This window comes from Strigops habroptila, chromosome 4, assembly GCF_004027225.2.
Source record: "Strigops habroptila isolate Jane chromosome 4, bStrHab1.2.pri, whole genome shotgun sequence".
In the NCBI taxonomy this organism is placed as follows: domain Eukaryota; kingdom Metazoa; phylum Chordata; class Aves; order Psittaciformes; family Psittacidae; genus Strigops; species Strigops habroptila.
Window position 1 is genome coordinate 61,124,200 of NC_046358.1, and position 25,995 is coordinate 61,150,194.

At 51.4% G+C, this 25,995-nt stretch overlaps 1 protein-coding gene across 19 annotated transcripts; it reads left to right on the forward strand.

Moving 5' to 3' along the window:
• Positions 1 to 484: 484 nt before the first annotated feature.
• Positions 485 to 25,385, forward strand: PAX6 (paired box 6). 19 transcript variants are annotated; one of them, XM_030484300.1, is made up of 14 exons: positions 6,653 to 6,842; positions 6,951 to 7,094; positions 10,456 to 10,532; positions 10,869 to 10,923; positions 13,508 to 13,638; positions 14,538 to 14,579; positions 14,673 to 14,888; positions 15,461 to 15,626; positions 19,758 to 19,916; positions 20,752 to 20,834; positions 21,128 to 21,278; positions 21,401 to 21,516; positions 23,497 to 23,647; positions 24,394 to 25,385. In XM_030484300.1, the coding sequence occupies exons 4-14, from the start codon at positions 10,914 to 10,916 to the stop codon at positions 24,477 to 24,479; spliced, it is 1,311 nt and encodes a 436-aa protein (XP_030340160.1). In that variant the 5' UTR covers positions 6,653 to 6,842; positions 6,951 to 7,094; positions 10,456 to 10,532; positions 10,869 to 10,913; the 3' UTR covers positions 24,480 to 25,385. The 19 variants fall into 19 exon arrangements, with proteins under 19 accessions (XP_030340158.1, XP_030340156.1, XP_030340157.1 ...); XM_030484296.1 differs by lacking the exons at positions 6,653 to 6,842; positions 10,456 to 10,532; positions 10,869 to 10,923 and adding exons at positions 489 to 578; positions 4,359 to 4,471; XM_030484297.1 differs by lacking the exons at positions 6,653 to 6,842; positions 10,456 to 10,532; positions 10,869 to 10,923 and adding exons at positions 501 to 578; positions 4,339 to 4,471.
• Positions 25,386 to 25,995: the final 610 nt, after the last annotated feature.

Sequence of the window (25,995 nt, forward strand, 5' to 3'; positions counted from 1 at the left end):
CTTCTCGCAGGGAACAGAAGTGCTGCGGAAATTTCCGAGAAGCCGCGGAGCTGAGCCGGGTTTTGGGGTTTTCTTTTTACCCACTCCCGAGTGTCCGCCCTCGAAGGACATTTCACAACGGGAAGAAGCCACATCCCAGCCTCAGCTTGGGAAGCCGGGGACAGGGCCGGCAGCGGGCAGACGTCGGGCCGCAGCCCATGTTTGCCAGCAGGCAGCGGGGCTGGGGGGGGGGGGAGGGGAGCCCCCGCCCCTACTCTGCTCGGGGGAGCTCTGAGCCGCGGTTCAGCCCCGGGCCGTGCTCGCCGTCGGGGCGGGCGGTGTCCAGGCTCTCGCCGTCCACACTCGTGTCGCCTAAAATGTCTCATTAGCTAACTACTGTCCGCCGTGACGTCACCAGGGCGGCCCAGCCAATGGGGGAGGCGCTGGCGTGGATATTAAGGGAAAGTTAGTGCAAAGGCAGCACCCCTCTTTTGCCGTCATTGACATTTAAACTGTGTGGCAGGTTCTTGCGTGGAAATTGGCGACCGGAGACTCCAGGTGCCTCCTCCCGGACGCGGGACTGCCGCGCCCGCTGACAGGTAACGACTCTGCACGCCCCGGCCGCCGGACCGACGGGAGGGGCCGCTCATCCCGACCCCGGGCACCCCCACCCCGAGGGAGGAAGGCGAAGACAGCGGCCTGCAGCCCCGCACAACAGGCTGGGGGGGAAGGAGGGCGGGAGGGAGCGGCTTCGGCCGCTGCCCTCCCGTCGGCGAGGGCACCCTGGGGCGGAGTGGGCGGCCGGCGGGGCAAGCCGCTTCCCAAACTTCCCCCCCGCGCGGGCGGTGCAGCCCCCTCCTTCCCCTTCCCCCCGCCCCGTGACCCTGCTCGCTCGCCGTTACCCATCCCTGGTAGCGGGGGCAGCTGCTGGTTACCGCGCCCGTCGGGGTGCGCCCCTCCGCACTCCCCGGGCCCTGGAGCAGCCGGTTGCCTGCTCAGGCCACGGCCTCCCGGGCGTCTGGACGGGGCGGCAGCAGGGCACGGAGGGTCCGGCGCGGCGGGCCCGCACGGCCCCGCGGAAGGGCGCGGAAAGACGAAGCGAGGAGGGCTGTCGTCGGGGGCCGCGTCCCAGCCAACTTTCCCCCGGTAACGCCGGGAGCTCGCCGGTCGCCGCGGAAGCTCGGTCGCCCTGGTCAGGCTGGGGAAGGTCCGGTAGCCAAGAGACGACCACATCTCGGCCCCCAAACTCAGGCTCGCCTTCCCAGTGCTGGGTGGCTCCGCTAAATCAGGGTGTCAGTGGGAGAGAGAGGTAGCCTAGAAAGGTGGTTCGTCCTCCGCAATGGCACGAAACAAAATAGCAGCGTAAAACCTAAAACACCGCTTACCTGTCCTCGGGCATCTCCAAATATTCCTTACGGTGCGTTAGTGGGAATGCTCCCTTCGACGCTTCACTATAATATACCGGTAAATGGACATTCTCCTTCAGTAATAAATCAAACACCATCTATCTCAGATCCTCCTCCCTAATTAGAGATGTTTATTGGAGATGGTGTTTATCCAGCTGTCATGCCGAGAAAAAGCTGTGACATAATTACCTCTGACCAGATAGTCTTTTATATGCATATCTCGCTGACATATAAAGCAATCGGTTTGCATTAAAAATGACAAGATCAAATGTTGATTTTAGCCGATATAATAATATTTCTGGTCATTAAATCAATTGAAAGTCAACTTTCAAGCTCTCCAAGTTAGGAACCATGCCATTTAAACTGGTTTTGGTTTTTGGGAATTAAATGAGCGGCTCCACCAAAAAGATGGGCAGAGGGACACGTACCCTGCAAACTTGCCGCTATAAATCCAGTATGCCAGCTAAAAGAAAGAAAGCCCTCGACCCCTCAGCCTAATAACACAGTTGACGTGGATCCGAGGCGTTTCCGTATCGGTTCCTCGTGGTGGGCCAAATTTAGGTTTTGCTGGGAACTGGGGAGGCCAGGAGAGCCCGAGATGTGGGAGGCGGAAGCGGGACCCCCACTTGGCGGGGCTGTTGTTAGACCCCGCACCTCGGCGGTCCCTTTGGTTTGGTGGCATTGGCAGCGCCCGCGGAACCATCTGCGAGGGGATGCGAGCGAGTCCTGATAAGCTCGGAATTACCTTGTAGTTGAAAATATATTTTTGGGAAAGGCTGGTTTTACAAATATCAAGGGTGTAGGCTTTTGATCCTTTCTGGTGCCTGTGTTCTCCAGTTGCTAATAAAACTCGCATTGAGCTCCTTAGTGGCTTGATTAACAGGCAGATTAACTGTTACTGGGGTTTTGAACAGCTTGTCCCAATCAATAGCATTTAAAAAGCCCGTCAGGATGCGCTAAGCTTCCACCCCCCCTTTCTTTTCTGAAGGCTTTTCGAGCGGGTCCGGTTGCATGACACTTTTCACATAGATATAATCAAAGGCTATCTCGTACAGAAAGATGTATATTCGTCCTCTAGTTTAGGCAGGGTCCAGAAAGCCTTTTTTTGCCCCCCCCCCCCTTTAATCTGCCACACAAACCTGTGCCTTATGCAAAAGACCAACATAAAAGAGGTTAAATGGATTCCAAACTTTTTGCGGATTGTTTATAAACTAGAAAAGCTCCGCTTAACTCAGTGTCCTATGCATTATAGGTTTCAAACACTGTCTCTCCATACACAAATAGGCATTAAGTGTCCTGAAGGCAAAAGCATTGTAGTCTAAGACGTCAGGATTTGTGTATCTCTTCAGTTTTAGACCGAACTGGACAAGAGGACTTTAAGCATTTTTCTGGGTATTAAAAAAAGGTAGTTTGCAGCCCAGATATTAATACAAGGAGACGATCCTGGAGTCTCTAACTCAGCACTTTCTGCTCTCGACACCTAACAAAATACGAAGGGAAGCAAACGCTGTTGTTTCACACAAATCAACACGCAGGCACAAGATCATGTAAAAAAGTGAAAATTATTTTAATTGGGGGGGGAGGAAAAAGCAAGCCTTGCCACATATAATTGTTACTTACCTTTGTATTTTTTAAGAACACTTTTTTATTATGCCCGTATTTTCTTTTTGTTTGGAATAGTTAAAAGCAAAACAAAAAATAAAAGGAGGGGGAGGGAAGAAAAAGCAGATGCAGAAAAATGCGAGTTACAATATCCCGTGCGGATTTTAAAGTAGGAATCTTCAAAGGGTGTCTAAGTCCAGCCGAGAGCCGGGGCCGGGGGTCCCACGGAGCAGCCCTCGCCCGTGGGGGGGTGTCTGCACCGGCAGGAGGGCAGGGCTTTTAGGAAAAGGTAGCGCCAGGCACCTCACAGTAGCGCTTCTCCTCTCAACTAATGAAAAAGAAGAGGGAGCATTTGGCAAAGTCGAAAAATCACTTAAAAGAAAAAAAAGGGGAGGGGGGAATAAAAAAGGAAAATAGAAGGGAAAGAAAAAACAGGCCGGGCGGGGAGGGCGGCAACCTGCTCGGAAGGGTGAGCGGCCGCTGGAAAGCTGCTAGGTATAAAAGGGAAAAGAGAACAGAGCGTTTCCTCCGGAGGGATCGAGGCACGTCGTCCCGGCAAGTCCCGCTCCCCGGCCCGGCAGCGCCGCAGGGGAACGCCGGGGCTGCGGGCGAGGGGCGGCCGGGGCCGCGCTGGGTCCGGCTGCTGCAGGGGACTGGCAGGGGGGAACCTGGCCGAGGGAGCGGCGCCGAGGCCGGTCCCGCTCCCGCGCAGCCGCTCCGCGGGTGGAGGGAAAATGGCGGCGCGGAGCCGGGCCGGACCCCGAGGGGCTCCGCGCCGGGACGAGACCCGGTTCCGCGGGACTCGACGGGGCGGGCGGCCCCGCACAGCACCGTGGCCCGCCCCGCTCCTCTTTCTTCCTCCCAACTTTCGCTCGCGGCTCCCGCTTCACCGGCGGCACCCCCCCCCCGTGACGTCACCGGGTTCACCCCTGCCCTCCCCTCCCGGTATTCCAATTTTTTTTTCGGCTGGGGGGAACGTTAAAAGTTTTTCTTTGGGGGGGGAGGGAACACAAAGCCCGCTGCGCCCGAGGGGGAAATAGCAACAAGATTACGGCTGTTTTATGCTGGCGAGGCGGCTTAAAAAGGTGCTAATCCAAGGGATGGCTAATTGAGCCCTTGTAAAAATGATATTTGCCTGCGATTTCGGACAAAGTGGTTTCTCTCTTTCCCCCCTTTAACGTGGACGAGGGTAAAAATATTTTGCTCGTTTGCTAGAGAGGGGAAAATTAAACAACAAAAAGAAAATCAAACCCCACGGACAAAACTGACTTCACTCCAGAAAAAGGACTAGATCCCAGCTTTTAAAATCCCTCTGAAGCCTCCTGGATTCGTGCGAGCTCACACATCGCAGCCCCTTTCTCTCGCCCGCAGGATGCATGCGGCGGGACTCCCGGCCTCGGCCACCAGCAAGTAGGAGTGCGGAGGGGCTGCGGCGGGGGACGCTGGCCGGGACTCGCCTGGAGCGGGGCAGCAGCGGGACGCCGGTTCGTACGGCACCCCGGCCCCGGCCGGGGCGCTTTTGTGGCTCTGAAGGATCTCCGCGGCGCCCCTGAAGTGATCTGTGCCCACGGGCAGGATAACGCGGTGACAGCTGGTACTTTGGAAAGTTTTGGGGAGGAGGAAGGGAGGCGAGCGCGGGGAAGAAGAGGAGGCTGCAGCGGGGAGGGGGGAGCTACCCAACCCCCTCGTTTTGGCTGAGCCTCCCTTGGGGTGCCCGCAGCCCCACGGCCGTGCTCCTCGCTCCTGCCCTGCCTTACCTTTAGGGGCGATCCCATCACAGCCAAACGCTCTCGTATGTCCATCGTGATATTCGGCTCAGTTTCTATAAATATGTATGACTGGGGGGGAAGGGAAATAACAAAACCCAAACCAAAACAACCAAAAAGAAACAAAAAAACAAACCAACTCGCAGGTTGGCTCAGGCCTGACAAGGCGGCAAGAGCCGCCCTGGGATTGGCGAGCCGCCCCCAGCCCCTCGCCGGGTCCTGGGACAGGAGCGCCGGCGGCTCTCCCTTCCCCGCCGCCTCCGAGGAAACGCTTTGCCTGGCCCGTTCCTGACTCCAAGAGAGGGCCGGGAGAGGTGCCCGCCTCAGACTCAGCCCCGGCCTCCCCGCCGTGCCCGTGGCGGCCCCGGGCCCCGGGGAAAGGGAAGCAAGCTGCGGAGGGGAAGGCAGCAGTCTCTTAAGAGCCCATTTTGTGCTATTAGGGAGCTGTGGCAGCTTCTCGGCGGGACCGGGGATGACAGTGCATGACGGCCGGGCAGCCCATTATCCCGCTCCCATTGAGGCGCCCTTTCACTCACATGCAAACTCCTTGGCAGAGTCGTTTGTCTCCTCATTGTACTTTATTTAAGAATGCAATGGTTGTCAGGGCTCTTATTCAATTTCAAGATACTTTATTGATGAGCTTTGACTTTTAGCACTTTTCACATGTCAAGAGAAGTCAAGTGTATGCGGCTACGACTTCATTTTATGCTTTGCGCGTTCATACTCTCCACTTTCCGCAATGGCTCTTGGAATTTCTTTTTCCCATCTCTTCTTCGTCCCTTTCTTTCGCCCAACCCCCTTTTTTTCTTTTCCTTTTTTTTTTTTTTCTGTTGTTATTTTTCTTTTTTACCCCTGTGCAGAAACCCCCCCTCCCCCCGGACCACTCTCCGTAACCGATTGGGACACCCTGAGCTCGGACTGGTGCTCCCAGTGTAACCTTAAATGCATGCGCTGAGGGGTTGCTTTAGAGTTTACTGAGGTGTGTCTTAATAGTCCGGCATTCAACAAATGTACTTGTGGTGTGTGGTCAGAGCAGCAAAGTCATTTACTTACTTTCCCCCTTGAGTTCCTGGCAGCCGGTGAAGGGGGTCCCTTTGCAAAAGGCGGGGAGGGGGGGAGGGGGGGCTCTGCCGATTTAAGCTGGGCCGTTGCCCGCCGCAGCCTCCAGCCCCCCCCGCCGCTCCAGCTCCTCCGAAGTGTTTTTAAAAACAAAACAAAACCAACCAGAAACCCCAAACCAAAAACAACAATCCCAGCCCGGCAACCCTTGGTCAACAAATGGCACGTGGGAGAAGTTGGTGAGTGTTTGGTAAAGGACTCTTCAGGGCCTTTCACAAGAGCCCTCAATACACAAAGTAAATGGTGTATTTGCTCTGCTCTTTCCCGGCTGGGCAGAGCCTCCCGCTCCCCGGCGCTGGCAGCGGGGCAGGGGGGGCCGCGGCCTCGGGGAGCTCCGAGCGATTCACCGCTGACAAAGCGCCTGTCTCCCAAATATTTATGTCTTTACCATTTGAATGTTATTTTCCCCTTATCTCCATTGTCGGACCGAAGCGAACTGTTTAAATGCAAATTGACCTTTCCCTTAAACTCGCCCCATCACCCTTCACACACACACACATACCCCCCCAGTAACCCCCGCCAGTCCCCTCCCCCTGCCCGACCTGAAAACGCGCCGGTCCCCGGGGCCGGAGCGGGGCCGGGAGGCGGCGGAGCCCCGGTGCGGAGCGGGAGCGGGAGCGGGGAGCGCGGAGCCGGGCCTGCCGCGTTCCTATCGCCAGGGCCGGCCCCGCTGAGCAGTGCCGGGCGGCGGGCGGCCAATCGGCGGCGGGGAGGCGCGGGCGTCGCTTTGCATAAAGCAATATTTCGTGTGGGAGCATTTGCATGTTGCGGAGTGATTAGTGGGTTTGAAAAGCCAGCCCCGACGGAGCCGCATTTCCCGCTCTGGGGAAGGCGCAGGGAGGAAGTGTTTTGCTGGAAGATGATGACAGAGGTCAGGCTTTGCTAATGGGCCAGTGAAGAGCAGTGGAGGCGAGGCAGAGACCAAGGCGCACAGACATTAATACACTTGAACCATCACCAATCAGCATAGGTGTGCTCTGTCTCTCTCTCTCTCCCCACTTCACTCACACACTCTTTTATCTCTCGCTCTCCAGTCACTGACAGCCCATTTTATTGTCAATCTCTGTCTCCTTCCCAGGAATTCGAGATCACACAACCAGCAGCTTCAGTGGGGAAAAACTATTTTGCTGGCAACTCTTTTTAAAGCACCATCATTTCAAATCAGTGCGTTCTTAAAACTGTTGACAGGAGCTTTGACAACAAGACAGGATGCCTCATAAAGGTGAGTCTGCTCATTTCTTCTCCCAACTTCTCCCTCCTTGCATTTTAATATTTAGGCAGGGCTCTCGCTCTCTCCCCTCCTCTCTTTCTCTCTCTCGCTCCTATTCCCATTTGCATTCCGAAGAGCTTCCCAGGGAACTTTCCAGCTCAGGAGCTCACAAACTTTCTGCCTTTCACATGAGCTCGTGTCCTCTGGAATAGCTAAAGCATCTGACGCGGAAAGCAATGCCAGCAGCACTCCTTCCCACGCAGCATTCGCTGGGCAGGGAGACAGACCACCAGCGCCGGTGTCTGTGCTGCCGGTGCCCCATTTCGGAGAAGCGGGTGGCGGGACCCCACCGGGTTCCGGCCCCACGCCACGCCGCCTGGGAGGGAAGGAGGGAAGGGGCGCCGCGTCGCCCCGAGGGCGGCCCCGTCCGCGGCTTCTGCTTTGTGTTCCCGCGGCCTCGGTTAGGAAGGATCCCCCTTGATCGTGGTGGGGAAAGAGGGAGCGAGCGGCCGGGAGAGGTGCGGGGGGGACATGGAGGGAAAAAATATATAAGTCACATCCTAGGCCAAGCCAGCTCCCTGGCGCGGTACAGGCGGGGAGCTGAGCGGAGCTGAAGGGCTGTCAGCTCTAATCAGCCACCCGGGGATCTTCCCAACTTGTCCCTAGTGCCGGCAACTTTCCCAGCTCCGGCGCGGGAGAAGCGCCGGGGGCGCGGAGCCTCCCGCACTGCCCCGCACCGCCCGTCCCGCACCACCCGCACCGGGCCCCGGCTCGGGGAAATATATATTTTTGCTGCATTTTTAAATCGATATACTTTGAAAATATTTTATTTGCTTTTAAAACCCCCCAATCTCGCTTATTTCTTCAAGAAAGAGCCACGCAGCCGCCTCTTTGATCCCTGCGACCCCTTACTATAGCAAAGCCTTTTTTTTTTTCCTTCTTACAAGAAGTTGAAATTTTAAGAAGTTGCAAATTCTTTGCTGTTGAAAAAAACAATTAAAATTAAAATAAAAAGGATTTGCTCCTGGGCAGCGCAAAGCAAAAGGGGATCCTTTTTCCGCTCGCAAGTGCAATTGGAAAGAAAAAAACCCAAAACCAAACCAAAACCCCAAAACCAATCAGTCCCAATGTGGATTTGAATTTAACCTTGTAACGCTTTGCCCGGGGGTGTTACACGGCCGGCAGAGCAGGAATAATTTCTAGAAAGTTTGAAAACAAACTTTCTCGGACGCTTAAATGTACCTGGCAGAGGCTGTTTTGGGAAACGACAACAAGGTCCCGGAGAAGGAAACTGACTGAGTCTTCTCCATCTTAGGGACATAAAATAATAAAAGTGGCCCTTGCCAATAAATGTTTATAGCTGCTGACCTTTACCAGTGCCTGATCGAAGAACGATTCGGGTTTTATCTTTTTCTCATTCGCCCCCAGAAGGCAAAACTTTGTCATCTTAACGACTAATTACGGCTTCACCGGGAGAGGTGAGGGGAAATGCTGTCCGCCATCAGGTTATATCAAGATTTGGAGGTTAAAAACCGACAGGCAACTTAGGCCCGGCCTGTTAGGACAGGGCACATCGCGGGGAGCCGGGTGCGGGTCCCTGTGGGGAGCAGCGGGTCTGGGGCACGGCGGTGGGAGAAGGCGACTTCGCGATCGTGTTGCTTCGGTCTGGGGGTCCCCGGGGCCGGTCTGGAGGCGTCAGAGAGTTGCTGAGCAGAGCTGGAGCTCCGTGCCCCACGCCTCCTCTTACCTTGCTGAAGCACTTGGCTCCCCTCGCCCTCTGTTGTAAAGCGCTTTCGGATGTGTTTGGAGTTTGGGTTGGTTTTGTTTCATGGCTTCCCTCCCCCTTCCCCCCCCCCCCCTTTTTTTTAAATCCATTCATTGTCATTTCTGAGGTCTGTGCTGGTAGAGCTGAGGGCTGGAAGTTTCATGGGGGCTTTCTGGATGGCTCCTTTAACCCCCTAAGCCCCACCTTTAGGAGTTGTGAGTGAAATATGTGAGGAAATGGTGTCTGAAGAAGTGGGTTTCCCGTTCGGTGTGTGTCTATGCAGACGTGTTCGGTGTATTAAAGGGATGACTTCACGTTCAGTTCAGCTGAAGGAGATACGGCCACGTCTCCATTGAAGTACAGTGTAGCTTGCTCTGCTGCTAATCAGGTAGCTCTCAAAGAGCAGTAAATATTTACCAGTTAAAGTCTTCATGCTGCGAGAAAGTACTTGTTTGATGTTTATTTTTATGGATTTAAGATTACTAAAAGCTACTTAATAAATTATGCCATGGCTTGTCCTGAATGGGGAAACGTGCCTCTTTGAATTCTCCATCATATGCAGGAAGAGTAAAATTAATATTCATTATAGGCGCAAAAGAGAGAGAATGAGTATTTTTAGGCGAAAAAAAAAGGGAGAGAAAATGAAGGCTGCGACTATTTCATTATTTTACCTCCTTTTTTTTAGCAACCCCCTTGAATGGGCTCTTTATTGTAATTGTCCCTCCCCAATTGAGCACCCCACTGAGCTGTTGTATCTTTTTACAACCCCTAACAACTCGCACCAGTAACACAATTACCGCCAGATATTTATAACGAGAAATTACTTTTCCATTTTCACCCTCGACGATTTCAAATAAATACATGGGGGACTCATAAATAAATAAATAAGTGGGCCGGGGGGGTGGTGGTGGACGAGGTGAGAGAGGGAGGGAAGGTAGCGAGAGGAGGATAGAGGCAGCAGGGGAAGCAGGGAGGGAGCGAGGCGGGGGGAGTGTGTGTAGAAAAAAAGGCGCTGGGGACTGTCCAGGCGCTGGGTCAAGGCAGGCACTAATGAAGGGAGAAGGGGCTTGTTTCTCTGCTCTTTGTAAGTTGGAGGGTTGTTGGTCCGTTGAGTTGGGAAGCTGCGCGGCCGGTTAAGGAGCCTGGGTTTCTGCACTCGGGGTTTGGGTAGAGGAGCAGAATGGAGGCCATTGTTCGCTTTCTGTAGGCTTTGTTTAACAGTTCTCACCCCCTCCTGTTCTTACTTTTTAAAGCAGTGAGGCGAGGTAGACAGCGTGTGTCACAGTACAGTGAAAAAGGGGAAGATCTAAAGACCAAAAAAGAAGTTAATCACAAGACGGGGAGTTTGGGGGAGAAAAAGTTGCTAGTGCCGCGGGGAAAGGGGGGGTTTGGGGGGGAATAAATAACTCGAGGAAATACCCGGAGGTAAAAATGGAGCCCCGCTCCCAGCAAGCAGAGCAGCCGGCAGATCCACCCCCCTCACCACCACCACCCCCGCCCAGCCTCCGCGCAACCCCCGCGCAGCGCAGCGCCGCTCCCATCAGGCACACGCGCACCTTCCTGGCGCCGCTCCGCACTTCTTAATGTACTTCTTCTGCTTTGTCCTAGAGGGAAGACTTTAACTAGTGACCCGCAGATGTGCGAGTCCCTAAATTGTATGAGAGGACAGTCCGCCCCGCTTCCAGGCAAGTTTAAAAACATGACTTGGGACTCTCTTTGTGGTTGTTGTCGCTCCACTTCACGCACCACCTCGGCGAAGGGCACTAACGCCGAGGCAACACGCCACCTGCATGCAATTAAAACGAGAAACCACTTGGCGGGTTGCTTTTCCTGAATTTTTTCGCGTTAGGGATACATATGTACATTTTTGCCCTGAGGTATTAAAGCCCCCAAATCCTTAAACTAATCGGGGGAAGATGCCTCGGGATAACAAAGTAAGCCTGTGAGATATTAGACTCTCTGCAGCTTAACCGCGGGCACTACCTACCTCCCCTGATTAACGCCTATTTTATCACCGATAGACTGCTATAGGCGAGCCCCGTGGGATACTGCTCTATCAGCCCAACATGCAGAACAGTAAGTGACTCCGCGCCCCTCCGCGGCCGCGGAGGGCAGGAGGGGGAGCCGCGGGCAGGTGGCGCGGGGCCGAAGGCTCTCTTCGGGCCGGGGGAAGGGGGGCGGCTCCGCGGGCGCGGTGGGCCCGGCGCGGCCAGGCATGCCGCCCGCCCCGTCGGGGCGCGGGTACCGCCGTGCGTGGCGTGGAGCAGGCCGGGAGCGCCTTGACGGTCCCCGGGACTGACCCGGCTGTTGGCCCAGGCCCTGGCGTGTGTCCTGCCCGCTCCGCTCCTGGGTCGGAGCAAGCCTCTCCGTGCAGGCGCAGTTCCTGCCACCTCTTGGGTTTATTCTCTTCCCGGTTCCGGTGTCTTTGTGGATTATTAATTTTTGGGGGCCTTTGTTGTTGCTGTTGTCGTCGGTGATGTGGTTGAAGACCTCGCCGCTGGGCCTGCGCGTCTATCGCAGGGGAAAGCGCGGGAGCGCATGGAGCGGAGCCGGGCTCGGTGTCTGAGAGAAGCGGTCTTCCGTTGCGCTCCGGCGGGAGGGGCTGCGCGGAGGTCGGGAGGGAAGGACCAGGGGTGAGGTCCAATCTCGGGAAGCGCGTCTTCCGCGGGGTAGACCGTCGCGATTTTGTGAGGCCGCGCAACTCCACGGCGCTCATGCGCAGGGGGAGAGCTTATTTTGCGCGGGTGGCCCCTATCCCGGTGCTGCTCCGGAATCTGGCCTGGGATGCACGGCCCCGAGACCCCGTTATCATCCCTCTGTGAAGTCGGTTCATAAGTTGTCCCCCGGGTGAAGAGCACCAGGAAAACCACCAGGGTTTGGGGATTCTCAGGAAACCTCGGGTGGAGCTTTTCTTTTAAAGATTATTTTTATTTTTCCTTGCGGGGCCGCCGCCTGCCCGCCCGTGCGATGTATTTTCATTTATCCCGAGAAAAAAAAGAGCCTCGTCGGCCCGGGGTGGGATCACCTGCGCCTCGGTGGGACAGCGGCGGCTGCCCTTGGCCGTGGCGTGCCGCGGGTTTATGGTAATGGAAGGATGCCTTCACTCGGCCGTTTGGGATCGCCACCGCAGAAAGCAGAAAAGATATCATTCGGGTGAAGCCTTTATTTTGTTTAAAGGTCGCGGCGGGCTCTTCAGGCTTTGTGTTAATAACTCCTGGGTGTATATGGTGCAGAGCATCCAAATTGACACCATATGTTTTCCTATTAGATGACTAGCAATAGAATACAAGGCGCATAATCATTGCCACTGGGCGAGATCTACACCGCTCTCCAGGGAAATTATATAATGATTAAGGCTTAACCTTTTAAGTGAAACTTTGATTTTGCTTTCCCTGCTGCCATTTTTTACGGTGGCGAGAGTGTGTGGTGCGTGTCCCCCCGTTCCCCTCCTCCTCCGGAATGGGGTCCCCATACGCGTTTTTGAGGGGGAACGAGGGATGGGAGGGGGGAGTGCGGAGGGCCTGTGCCTCCCGGCTGCCCCCCGGCGCCCATCACCGTCCCGCCCGGCGGGGCTCAGCCCGCCGCCCCCCGCGGCGCAGGCGGGGAGGGACGCGGAGCTCCTCGCCCCGCGGTGGGAAGCGCAGGTCGCGCTGCTGGGCCCGGGCGGCAAATTCCCCAGCCCCGATGTCACTTCGAATCCATTGCGAAGGGAGCGCGCCCCCTCGGTTGTGTCCGCGCAGAGCCCGCGGGTACCGCAAACCGCAGCCTCCCTCGGAGGGAGAGCGAGGAGAGTTCAATCTAGTCTGAGTGATATCCAAATGCGGACAGAAAGGGTCGTTTTATCATGCTACTATTTGTCGTGACGATGCAATTTTCAAAAGGAGAGTACTGTCATAAAGTGACACGCCTGCCACAAGTGCTCCAACTGATCTTTTCAATTAGCCTTCCATGCATGATCCGGGGCGACTTCCGCCTATTTCCAGAAATTAAGCTCAAACTTGACGTGCAGCTAGTTTTATTTTAAAGACAAATGTCAGAGAGGCTCATCATATTTTCCCCCTCTTCTATATTTGGAGCTTATTTATTGCTAAGAAGCCTGGGCTCTTGGAGTCAATTTGTCAGGAGGCTCCAAAGAGAGGAGAGCGGAGAGCGCGTAGAGCAGAGCTTCTCCAGGGAGACTTCTTCCAAAGCCTGGAGCTTCAGGTTGGGCACTGGCGAGGAAGCCTCCCGCTTGGCTTTTGGCGAAGCGAGCTGCGGCTGTGCGGATGCAGGCGGGCGTCCCTGTGCTGGGGGTTGGTGGGGTTTTTTTTTTGGTGCGGCTTCTTGGTTTTGGGTATTTTTCCTTTTTCCCTTCCCCGCCCCCCCCCCCCCGCTCCCTTTTTTTTTCTTTTTTTCTTTTTTTGGTGGGGAGGCAAAAATAAAAAGCAAAAACGCAAAGGAAGGAGGCAATCCAAGGCGATCCAGACAGGAATATTCTGGGCTTTTGGGCTGGGTCGGGGGTTCGCCGCCGGCCGGAGCCGCGGGGGCTCCCGGGGAGCGTCGGGAGAGGACGGCGCCGGGGTCGGGAGCGATCACTCGGGTTGGGTCGGATCGGAGCGGGGCGTGCGCGGGCGCTGCGCGGGAGCGGAGGGTGCTATGGTGGGCGCTGTGCTTCCCGCAGGTCACAGCGGCGTGAACCAGCTCGGCGGGGTGTTCGTCAACGGGAGGCCGCTGCCCGACTCCACGCGGCAGAAGATCGTGGAACTCGCTCACAGCGGCGCCCGGCCCTGCGACATCTCCCGGATCCTGCAGGTGAAGGCGGCGGCGCCCCCGCCCTCCCTCCGCGCCGCTCCGCAGCCGCTTTGTCCACCGCTGGCCGCCAAGGCGCTAATTGCCGACCCCCCCCACACTCACCCACCCTCCAGCACCACCCGCCTTCCAGCCTAATAAAACGATCCATCTGCTCGATTGTCGCTGCAAATAGACCTTTCGACGCGTATATATATATATATACACACACCTTTAACGGTCTTTAATTTTTTTTGTTCCCTTTTATGTCCACCCGATGATAACCTGCACTTTCGTTACAGTTAGTTCTCTGTAATAAACTGAATTATACGGCTCAGCATAATTTCAGTTTCCTCTCCTTTCCCTTTCTCCCTCCCCCGTTTTTACTTCTGATTTTGTGAGATCTGTATGTATTTGGCGTGGCTTACTGCTTTTTTATTTTTACCTTTTTTTTCTCCTTCCAAAAAGCGAAAAAAAAAAAGAAAAATGGTGGGAAAAGAATAAAAGAGAGGAAAAAAAAGAGGAACCCTCTCTCCCCCTCTCCAAGCCACGCTGGTTTTTAGGGGGTTTAGCCCGGAACCTGTCTGTGCGGACACTAAGGCGATCCGGCGCAGCTCGGGGGTGCTTTGTAAATGTAGGTGTCGATAACCCCTCACTCCCCTTGTCCCCCCAGTACTCTGTCTAAGAGCAGTGAGGACGATGGAGACTAGTCTGGCTTAGCTATTGTTCGCATTTAAGGCGTATTTTAACATAAATACTAAACCAATTACGTTTTGACCGGATTTTTTTTTCCCTTCCAAATGTTTTTAAAGTATCGCTTTTGTAGAGGGTAGGGCCACGAATGTATTTTTTTTTTTTTTAAGAAAAAAAAAGACTCTCTAAGTAAGTTCTCATACCATTTAAGGTATATTTTTGTGTTATAGACCCATGCAGATGCAAAAGTCCAAGTGCTGGACAATCAAAACGTAAGCTTGTCATTGTTTAATGCATACTTAAACAATTTTATTTTTGTCTTGAAATTATTAATAATGTGATTTTCTGTCCGCTTCCCTATCCAGGTGTCGAATGGATGTGTGAGTAAAATTTTGGGCAGGTATTACGAAACTGGCTCCATCAGACCCAGGGCAATCGGAGGTAGTAAACCGAGAGTAGCGACTCCAGAAGTTGTAAGCAAAATAGCGCAGTATAAACGAGAGTGCCCCTCCATCTTTGCGTGGGAGATTCGAGACAGATTACTATCAGAGGGGGTCTGTACCAACGATAATATACCCAGTGTAAGTTCATGAACAAAACCTTCCTCTGCGCCGTGTACAATGCTGGGTAGCCGTAGCGAGCCTCTGCTTCCTTTGTTTTGCTACCAGAAGAGAGGATAGCAGGTTCACATCATTTGCATGTGGCAGGGTCAGGCGCGGATTTGTTTTTCATACAGAATCTGACAAATGCCTTTAAGGGGGGGAGGGAATATATACATACATATATATATATATAAAAAATATGCGGGTCACCCCTGCGCCTGACGCCTCAGGACTGCGAGCATCAGTCCAAGCCATCACTGGTTTTGCAGCGTTTGGGTTGGGGTTTTTTTTTTTAGTTTCTTTCCCCCCCCCTTTTCTTCTTCCTTTTTTTTCCTCCCCCGTCGTTGGTTGGTTGGTTGGTTGGTTTGTTTGTTTGCACCACCGCCAGCAGTAACCGAGTCGGGGCGGCTGGGACCCGGCGCTCGGGGAACCCCTGACTTGCGCCCAGGTCGAGCCGCCCGCAGCGCGGAGGGGGCGCGGGGGTTGTGCGGGTGGCTGGCGGGGAGCGCGCTACCGCACTACCATCGTCTTTCCTGTCCTTTGCCTTCCAGGTGTCGTCGATAAACAGAGTCCTACGCAACCTGGCTAGCGAAAAGCAACAGATGGGTGCCGACGGGATGTACGACAAGCTAAGGATGCTGAACGGCCAGACAGGGACCTGGGGCACCCGGCCCGGCTGGTACCCCGGCACCTCGGTACCCGGTCAGCCCGCACAAGGTAAGGGACAGCCCGGGGAGGCTCAGCCTTGCCCGGCGGGGAGGTTTCGCAGGGCAGTGGCCGAGGGGATCCTTCCCGCCGCCCCCCCGGGCAGGCGGAGGCGAGGGCCGGCGGCCTCCAGCCCGGTCCCGGCCCGGTGGCGGGCAGGGGAGGGCCAGGAGGAGCAGGCGGGGGCCGGGGCTGGGACTCCTGCTCCGCGCCGGGGTCTGCAAAGCCGGGGAGATCGGGAACTATCTCCGCCGGGCTGATTATAGTTCCTCCTCAATGGACCCGAAACAACTTTGTAAATATAGAAAACTGTTTATCCTGAAGATTAATAGGTATTTGTTGTAGGAATGACAAGGGGATAATATGAAGGATAATGGGATGTTACGTTACATACTTAAGATGGTTAATGGCTTCTTTTTGAATACGGGCTCTGTTGGGGCTGGGCTCTCTCCCTGGCTGTGGTCATTCCTTTAGAAGAGGTGTCTATATACAACAACCTGCTTTTTGTTTTCACCCCGCAAGGAAAAAAAAAAATCGGTAACAGTGTGCGGAATATCTGGTACAAAGGATGTTTCTGTCACACGCAAGAATTTGTTATGGGAACAATTCTGTCGCTATGTAATTGCTCATTAGAGATCGTTTTGTTTCTCATTAAGGCGACATGAATAAGCGTCTAGTTGAAGGAGACAGCTGTAGAAATGTTCCACAGGAGACCTCTGGACACGATGTGGCACCGCTTGCCAATTAGACATGTCAGTTTTAAGAGAAGAAAACAATCTATGAAGGACACTAGAAAGATAGAGCGGAGCCCTCGCTTCCCCCCACCCCCACTTTGGTGTTTTGGTTGTTGTGTTGTTGGGTTTATCTTCAAATGCTGTTTTGCCCCTGTTCCCCTTCGGAGCCGGGCCGGCTCCCACCGCTCGCCTTACCTGCGGCGCCCGGAAATGCCCCTGCCCCTCTGCCAGCATCCCTGTCCCGGCCGCCGTCGGGGCTCTGGGTCCGTCCGTCCTTCCCTCCTTCCCTGCCTCATACCCCACAGCCACAGCGGTGCGCGGCGGAGGGGAGCGCACTTTCCGCCCGTGCGGCTCCAAACGGCCTCCGTTTATTTAATTTAGCTTTATTTTATAAAGGCGTTAAATAGAGACATTTAGAGTCCCCCCGGCCCCAGCGCTGCGTCTGACTCGGGGTGGAGGAGATCCGCGGAGCTGCTGGGGTCTGTGCTGACCCCTTCCCGCAGCGCGGCTATGAGCGCAGTTTGCGCGGGGCAGCGCGCACCCCCGGGCAGAAACGTGGCGGGGCGTGGGGAACGCGGGAGCCCTCTCCCAAATACCGCGGAGGGGTGCGGAGCTGTGCGGACAGGGCCGGGGACACGCGTATGCACGGGTACGAGAGGCGAGGGGAGGCAGGCAAGCACACAAACCAGCCGCATGGCGAAATTAAAATTAATAAAATGGATTTCCTCTGGAATATTCATGCTCCCTCTAATGTTTTTTTTCCCTTGCACGGGTATGTTACTGGATTTTAAGAGTCCATTACTCAAAAAGCATAAGGCGAGGTTAGGTCTCAGAGGGGTATAAATATGGTCTCAATCTGATAAACGCCATGCAGCAGTGAATAAAATAATGGATACATGAGGGCTGACAGAACAAAAAGAGACATCTCTATCCGGGAGAAATTCTCCAGTGATTTAGTGGTTTTAGGGATCATCGAGACACTGTTTCTTCTCTTTTTTTCTCTCCCTTCCTCTCTTATAAGACTAAAGCCTTCTATAGGATTTAGACACTTTCTCTTTCAACAGATGCTACAATGTTTTGATCCCGGCTCTATAGCTGAGAGGTGCCGCAATTGGTTTGCTATCTTTTTTTGCTTGTTTTCCGCCTCACTGATTAAGACACTAAGAAACTAAGGAATGATTTTATTTCCCAGCGTCTTTTTTTTCCCTTTTTCTCCCCCCCCTCCTTTTTTTTTTTTTTTTTTTTTTTTTTTTTTTTTTTTTTTTCCCCGGGAATCAAATCCTATACCCAGCGTCAGATGGTCTGGCTATAGGATAATAGGGACGGACATTCACTCTCTTTCTTACAGATTAGGTCTGGAAGGTGGAACAGCCCTATTGAGATCGCGCCTTTTAGGGTGTTTTTTTTTGTTTGGTGGTTTTTTTTGTTTTTTTTTTTTTTTTTTTTTTTTTTTGTTTTTTTTTTTTTTTTTTTGTTTTTGTTTTGTTTTGTTTTGTTTTTTTTAAGAAAAAAAAAGCAAGGAGAAAGAAAAAATAAGGAGGGGATGCTTCTAAAAAGATCTCTTAATTGTCCGTCGGTTCTAAACAACGGCAAGTGCGTTTAGGTGGAACTTTGAGCTGGCTTAAAGGGGGGGGTGCAAAAACAAGGTGGGTTCAAAAGTTTCAAAAAAAGGAAATAATGGTTTGGGGGTGCCCGGTTTGGGCCGGCCCTGGGCACGGCGTGCGCGGCCCCGCGGTGCCCGCCGCTCCCCGGCCGAGGCAGGGAGCGCTCCCGAGCCCCAGCGGCCATCCCCGCCGCCTCTGGGCGCCCCCGCGGACAGTGATGGATGAGGGCGGTGGTGGAGGTGAGGCGGCGGCCCCCGGCGCTGGTGCGGCCATCCCCGGGCCGGGCGGCTTTGTGTGCCCCTGAAAGGCAGCACCGACCCCCCCGAGCCCCCTCCCTCCCGCTATTCACCCGCCGCCGGCCGCCTCAATGGGGTTGCGGCCGCCCATATGGTGACCACGGCCGCTGAATCCCCGGGTTTAAATGGGGGAGAAAAGTTCGGGGTTTAAAACATTTCAAAGTGGTTGAAAGGGTCCCACCAGATCCTGTCACAATCCCCCCCCGAGCTTTGAAGGCCGGGGCCATTGTTTGCCGATTATAAATGATATTACTTTAAAGTTGATTTCCCACAATATTTAAAGGATGTAGCGGGAACGTCGCTATTTCTTTTTTTTTTTTTTTTTTTTTGCGTAACTTTTCAAGGGAATTAGCATAAGCAGCCCATGGTCCCTCATCCCATCTACCTCTTTATGCGACATCAAAACGCCTTGACAAATACGCTTTGAAAGGAGAGGGAAAACTTGCTTAGGGACAAGGACTTTTCTGCCTCGACAGAGGAACCCGCTCCTTGTCCCCACAGCGAGTTGGGTACCAGCAGAGCCCCGCAAAGCCGGCTGGGCCCTGAGACCTCCCCAAAGGGGAGCACAAGGAAACTTTTCCCCCCTGTTTAATACCAGAAATTACATTAAAAGTGGGGGAAATGCCCTAATTAAAAATGTACTGCTTAAATGATATGCCAAAGGCTCAGCTGCAGAGCAGTGTATTCAGCTAGTTAGTGAACTCGCTACTATTTCTTTTAAAATTACATGTTAAAATTTTAAAAGAAATCTTACTTTTCTCTGGTGCAACACATTACAAAGAATGGACAGTCCTTTTATCTAAATATAAAATTCCATTTTCAGCAATTATAGCCTGTTCTTGGTGATGATATAATTACAGCTGTGCTCAGTAATAGGTGTCAAGGCAATGCACACTCATACAATAGTTGAATAAAACTGCAGAACAATGCAGGCACTTCTAAATTCACAACCTTTAAAATGAAATTGACTGTGCAGAATTCAAATAAAAACTGGATAAATATTTTTTAAAAAAGATTACAAGCTTGGTTTGGTTTCTAATAGCATTTTCTGCAAACCTATCAACATCTAATTGATTAGATAGGAATTACTGATTATAGATAATCTGAAATACTGAACATCGCTATTTTAAATATAGCAATAGGTAAATAAATGCAGCAGACAGAGGAGACTGCCATGGCACTTCAACAGCAGTTCACGGGAAGAATCACTTTCAGGGGAAAGTATTTTTATGCAGGTTTTATCCAAGAGGGAAAACAAAATGAAATGAAGACCAGGTGATTGCAATTCCTCATTTCCGATGTTTACGATAATGCTGGAAACCAAAATGTTTCCGTGTTTCCCGTGTCGTTAGTGCGATGTGGTTTTGATACCTGAGACATTTAGAAAGGAGGGTGTCAGCAAATGTGGCCGAACTTGCTTTCAATCGCATTATTTCTCTGATATATAGTGAACTCTGATACTCAAAACAAGGGTACCTGCGTTTCACTTTCCGACTCTCGATTCTGCAGATGGCTGTCCGCAACAGGAGGGAGGAGGGGAAAACACTAACTCCATCAGCTCTAATGGAGAAGATTCAGACGAGGCCCAAATGAGACTCCAGCTGAAAAGGAAGCTGCAGAGAAATAGGACATCCTTTACCCAAGAGCAAATCGAAGCCCTTGAGAAAGGTGAGTGATATTTTCCTACAGCTGAAGCAGGAGAGAAAAGCAAAATGTGCCCTGGCTATATTAAGAGCTGAACAGAAGAATGGCATTCATGTGTCTTATATATGTATATATATTTTAAGTCCATGGCTTCCTCCATCCTCCTTCCTTTTATTCATCGAACTCCAAACATTCACCGATGGCTGCGGTATGCACTGAAAACCTGTTAAAATGTTTTCAAAGGGACCATTCTCAGGGCACAGATCATACCCAAACATCAGCGTTGCCCTCTGGGCTCCTCTCATGGGAACAAATCTCTTCCTGCCGACTGTGCTCTGTCCCTGTCTGGCCTGCACTGTTGTACATTGGGAAGGCAAGGACAGGGAGCTGGGGCTGGCAGCAGTCCTCTGTGCCTTCCCCCACACTTGCTGCCCATCCCCAGAGCTGCCACTGCCCAGGGCTGGGAGCAGGTGCCCTTTTCCCTGACCAGCCTGGGTGCACCTCGCCTCTGACCCACTGTGGATCTTTGTCCCGATTTCCTGCTGTTTTTTAGTGATGTGCCATTTTGCTTCTTGGTGACAGAGTCAGAGCTGCCTTGGGGATCCTCTTCGCGGAAGCAGAAGCCCTCACTGCGTCTTGAAGGATGCAGCATTGCACCCAAGCCTACCCATCCCCTTAGTGATATTCCCCAGCAGGCAAGGGAAGGTTTCCTCCTTCCTAATACACAGAGAAAGCTCAGCTTTGCCTTCACAGCAATGTTTCTTAGAAGCATTTAGAGCATAGGCAGTGTAGGAATGACTGGCTGTGTAGTGGGTCACGTTAACTCTTTGCAACTAACATAGCAATATTTTCTTTGCAGAATTTGAGAGGACCCACTACCCTGATGTGTTTGCAAGAGAGAGACTAGCTGCTAAAATAGATCTGCCTGAAGCAAGGATACAGGTACTGAGCCGATGTGCAATTATGACTATTATTATTTTTTACTATTACTATTCTATCTTTGTTATTCCTGGCTTCTCAAAGCACAGGGCGGCCCCGGTTTCTGACCAGGTATTTGCCCATCTCTTCCTTCAGGAAAATAACAGCAGCTGGGGTTGGCTTTTGCGTGCTGCTTTGCCACGCTGCAAGCCAGCTTCTATCAGCACTTCTATCAGCATGGCCTTGAGCTATGTGGGGGAGGCCCCATACCTCTAGTCCTTGTCAGGTCACTCATGTCTCAAACACTGTATTTCCAGGTGTGGTTTTCTAACAGAAGGGCCAAGTGGAGAAGGGAAGAGAAGCTGAGGAACCAGCGAAGACAAGCCAGCAACACTCCCAGCCACATTCCCATCAGTAGTAGTTTCAGCACAAGCGTTTACCAGCCGATCCCTCAACCAACCACCCCCGGTAATGTCACCAACACACTTACATTCATCCATCCTCTTGGGAAAATGACACTCTGAGACTGTATTGCTGATTGTAACTGTGGTTAAACTAATGTGTTCATCTATCTGTCTATTCTATTATAGTTTCCTCTTTCACATCAGGTTCCATGTTGGGCAGAACAGACACGGCGCTCACAAACACATACAGCGCGCTGCCGCCCATGCCTAGCTTCACCATGGCCAACAACCTGCCTATGCAAGTAAGTCTGGTGCAAGTGCCATGGCACGATGCTCCCTTGGGACTCGGTGGCCCTGGGGTGTGCAGGAGTGCAGGGGATTACAAACCCAGACCATGCTGCAGGGAAATTGGCACCATAGGCTTCCCTGGCATCTGAAAGGAAGCCCTGTCTGGGAGAATCACAAGGGAAAGGGCACTGCAAGACCTGGTGCTCAACATGCGCTTTCCGGAATTTGAAAAGAGACAGGTCCTTAAATCTACAAGGAAACAGATCTGGGATGAAAAAACCCTTTTCGGACCCCTTTTACCCTCATTGCCCTTTCGTTAACTTGTGGAACTCACTGGTGCGGTACTGTGGAAACTGCTGCCTAAATAAGCTGCTGGAGGGATCTGACTTTCTTGGTGTAGGCAATGTTGCACTGGCACATCAGGAACACCTGAGAGAGGGAAGGATGTGATTAGCATCAGTGGTTATGCCAGCTAAGCCAGAATTGCAAGAGCTGTCAATCCTCATGCCTGAAAGCATTAGCTGATCACCAGCTGGGTTAGGAAGAAATCTATTCCTTTGGGGTCTGTTTCTATAGACCTTTCAGATGCAAAATTCCTCCTTTTTTAATGGTGGGGTTGGCCTAGGAAGGTGCTGGCCAATTACGGGAGTTTTCCAGCTTTGTCTGAGGCACACAGCATTGACCATTGCTAGAGGCAGGCGAGCAGATTAGAGAGCCTGACTCCTTCACTGCGGCAATTACTATGTTACTAATTGCTGAACCAAAATTAACCAAATAAAGTTAGAGTCTCGCAAGTCCATGGAAAAAAATGACGTTGGCTAGGTCGCTATTCCATGACGTTGGAGGCCAGTGGCGCTGATCCCGGCAGCGGGCTGAGAGCAGATGACAAAAGATCAAAAGGCTGATTAGGGAAGGAGACCCTTGGGAAAGCAGGAGGCCCCCAATTCACCGCTAAGCACCTGGGCAGGGACCTGGCATGTGTGAGACACTCTGGAAAGTCCTGTCTATGTGGCCACCATGGTGTGATGGCCATGTGATGTTGGAGCGGGAGATCTGGCAGCTGAACCGTCAGCATCCCCTGCGGATGCACGGCACGTTGTGTGCTTAGAGAGCGAGGCTGTCGGTATTTTTGGAGACAGCGTGTGTTGGGGATGTGCAGACAGAAGAAATATGTGCAGACGTGTTGAGTCTCGTGTGCTCAGAGTGTGGGAATTACTCATCCTGCTTCCCGCTCCCCTGCTGCCTCCCCAAGTTGGGACTGCACCAGTCCCCACTCTGTTGGCATGCCAGAGTGGGAGATCCCCCTGCTTGGTCCCTTGCCAGCACCGTGCCATCCCTCACCCCCTGCACCCAGCCGCTCTCCCGCTAGCAGGGGGATTGGAGTTAGGTAAATGGACATGTCTTGTCTCCTGGGATGCTGCTGACAAGGGTTTGGGGTGACCGAGGTTCTGAAGGGGGATCAACATGCCCCAAACCCACACACTGTCTGTGTGCATGTGCAACACGCTTGCAGATGCAAGATGAGCCTGTGTGCGTCAGTAGAGTAATTTCTAGTTATTACACCCCTAATAGTTTTTAGTTACACCACAAATGCGAGATAAGATGCCAGTCCTGTCTCTGTCTGCAAAAGGCATGAGACATCTTTCTTCTGCATAAGTACAAACGAGGGCAGAGCTCAGGCTTTGGTTCCTTGGCTTAGGTGTGTAACACCCTTGTTAACGTCTAGATGTAGGGATTTGCTTGCCAAGCGTGTCTGAATAGGTGTCGGTGACCATCCACGTTGTTGCTGTAGACCAAAACCCTCTAGGAAGAGGCTGCTTGGTTGAGCTCCTAAATAGGGCTTTACATCTGGGTCCCTGGGTCCCTGAATTTGAAACTGAAGCTTGTTTTTGCTGGTGCACACTGATTCCGAGGGCTGGCACATTCATCTAGAAGTGTAATGCCATGTTTCCCTTGGATGATACTTAAGGCTATTTTGTCCTTTGCTCCCACAGCCCCCGGTACCCAGCCAGACTTCCTCCTACTCTTGCATGCTGCCCACCAGTCCATCGGTGAATGGCCGGAGCTATGATACATACACCCCTCCTCACATGCAGACACACATGAACAGCCAACCAATGGGCACCTCTGGCACCACTTCCACAGGTGAGTGGTCTTCCATTTGTATACACTGGGAGAAGTCTCTCTGCTGGGTTTAGTAGCTGCTGAACCGGGCAGAGGATGACAGTGTATAACCTTGCAGGCTAGAGCAGAAAGTCTGACTTTTAACTGCTGCCAGAGGGGTAAATGAAAGACAGATGATTAACAGGACTGGTGATTGAGCAGCAGAGTGGAGGCCCCTATCCCACAAAATCTTCCCTGTATAATTAATTTCTAAAGCAGACGTTAATTTCTAAATTTCACTGTCAAATTTCAGCAGAGATTCTCACACCCAGGAAGTTAAGTGTATGTGAGTGTTTTTACTGCGTCTGTGTCAAAGGCTATTTTCTTGCTAAAGATTTGAAGTTATTGAAAAGGCAGAAATATTAACCTGTGCAGAAGAAGGCAAACCAGGGTATAAAGGGTAAGTATCAGCGTAAGCAGGAGCAAGCCAGACACATTTTAAGAGAAAATAAGTGTTCAGTGTATTTTGGGCTGAATTCCCAACTGATACAAACAAGCCGAGGCTCTGGAATTTATCTCAAAGCATGACAGTTTGTTTATAACAACAGATCAGTGAGATGTGCATAGGTTTTTAAAATATATATCACCCTCCCCCCGATTCTGCAGGCTGGTACATGGCCAGATTTAATATTTAGCAGAATACAAGCACAAATCTGTGAAATTTAAAGAAAAAATTGTGATATATGTAGAAAAACTAAAATGCCCATTTCCCCCCCCTCAATTTTCAGGTCTCATTTCCCCTGGAGTGTCAGTTCCAGTTCAAGTTCCTGGCAGTGAACCTGATATGTCTCAATACTGGCCAAGATTACAGTAAAACATGTGTTAATTCCGTAAATGACTATATGGACAACAGTTGGATGTTCAGCAGTATTTTATAAAGGAAGAATGGCTCTCAGAGTACTTCTGTACTGCAACTGTGCCCTACGCTGTAACACATGGAAAAGACTTTCACATGGACCTTTGTAGACTGGAGGCATTATATCAGTTGGAACAAATCTTCATTTTGGTATCCAAACTTTTATTCATTTTGGTGTATTATTTGTAAATGGGCATTTGTATGTTATAATGAAAAAAAAAAAACAACAAAAAAAGAACAATGTAGACTGGATGGATGTTTGATCTGTGTTGGTCATGAAGTTGTTTAAAAAAAAAAGAAAAGGAAAAAAAAAAAGAAGCCATGATCAACAAGCTTTGCCACGAATTTAAGAGTTTTATCAAGATATATCGAATACTTCTACCAATCTGTTCATAGATTATGGATTGATGTTCCAAGTTTGTATCATTCCATTGCATATAATTAAACCTGGAACAATACGCACTAGATTTATGTAAGAAAAATATCTGTTGGTATTTCCAAAGGTTGTTAACAGATGAAGCTATGTGCAAACAAGGGTTAAGAGAGAGCTTCGATGAAGAGTTTGATAGATAAAAGGTAGATTGTGTCTTCGATATAATCCAATTTGTTTTATGTCGAAATGTAAGTATTTGTCTTCCCTAGAAATCTCCCAGAATGATTTCTATAATAAAGTTAATTTCATTTATATTTGACAAGAATATTCTATAGATGTTTTATACACATTTTCATGCATCATACGTTTCTTTTTTGGTCGGCAAGAGTTAATTGTTCTTAGAATAGTTGTACTACTGTTCACAGTCCAATCATTTTTGTGCATCTAGAATTCATTCCTAATCAATTAAAAGTGCTTGCAAGAGTTTTAAACTTAAGTGTTTTGAAGTTGTTCACAACTACATATCAAAATTAACCATTGTTGATTGTAAAAACCATGCCAAAGCCTTTGTATTTCCTTTATTATACTATTTTCTTTTTAACCTTATAGTGTGGTGTTGCAAATTTTGTTACTGTGTTAAGTTAATCTCATTAAGTCTTATTTTGAATTTATTTTCAGTTTTCAGTATGGAGGGATTCTTAAGAACCGTTTTTATAGACTTTCAGCTCTTCAACCAGCCTGTAATTTGGGCTAACAAAAAGAAGATAGGTTCATGTATCTAATTGCAGCTGAGAGCAGGAGGAGGTTGTTTATTTAGCTCGGGTTTCTGGGGATGCTCTAAATGAACTCCAGAATCCTGTAGAATTTCCAGTGGGGAGTTTACATTGTGCCAGTCAGTGGTGCAGATGCGATGCATGCCTGTGTCTGGCTGTTGTAATTCTACAGAAAGTACGTATAGACGCATATACACACAAATATACATTCCTGACTTCTAAAAATTGTTTTTGTTAGGATGCTTAGGAAGGGAAAAAAAAACCCCAAACCCAGCTGTGTTTTTAACAGGCTCTTTGGGAGAGTGAATACCATCCCTTTATATTGCCA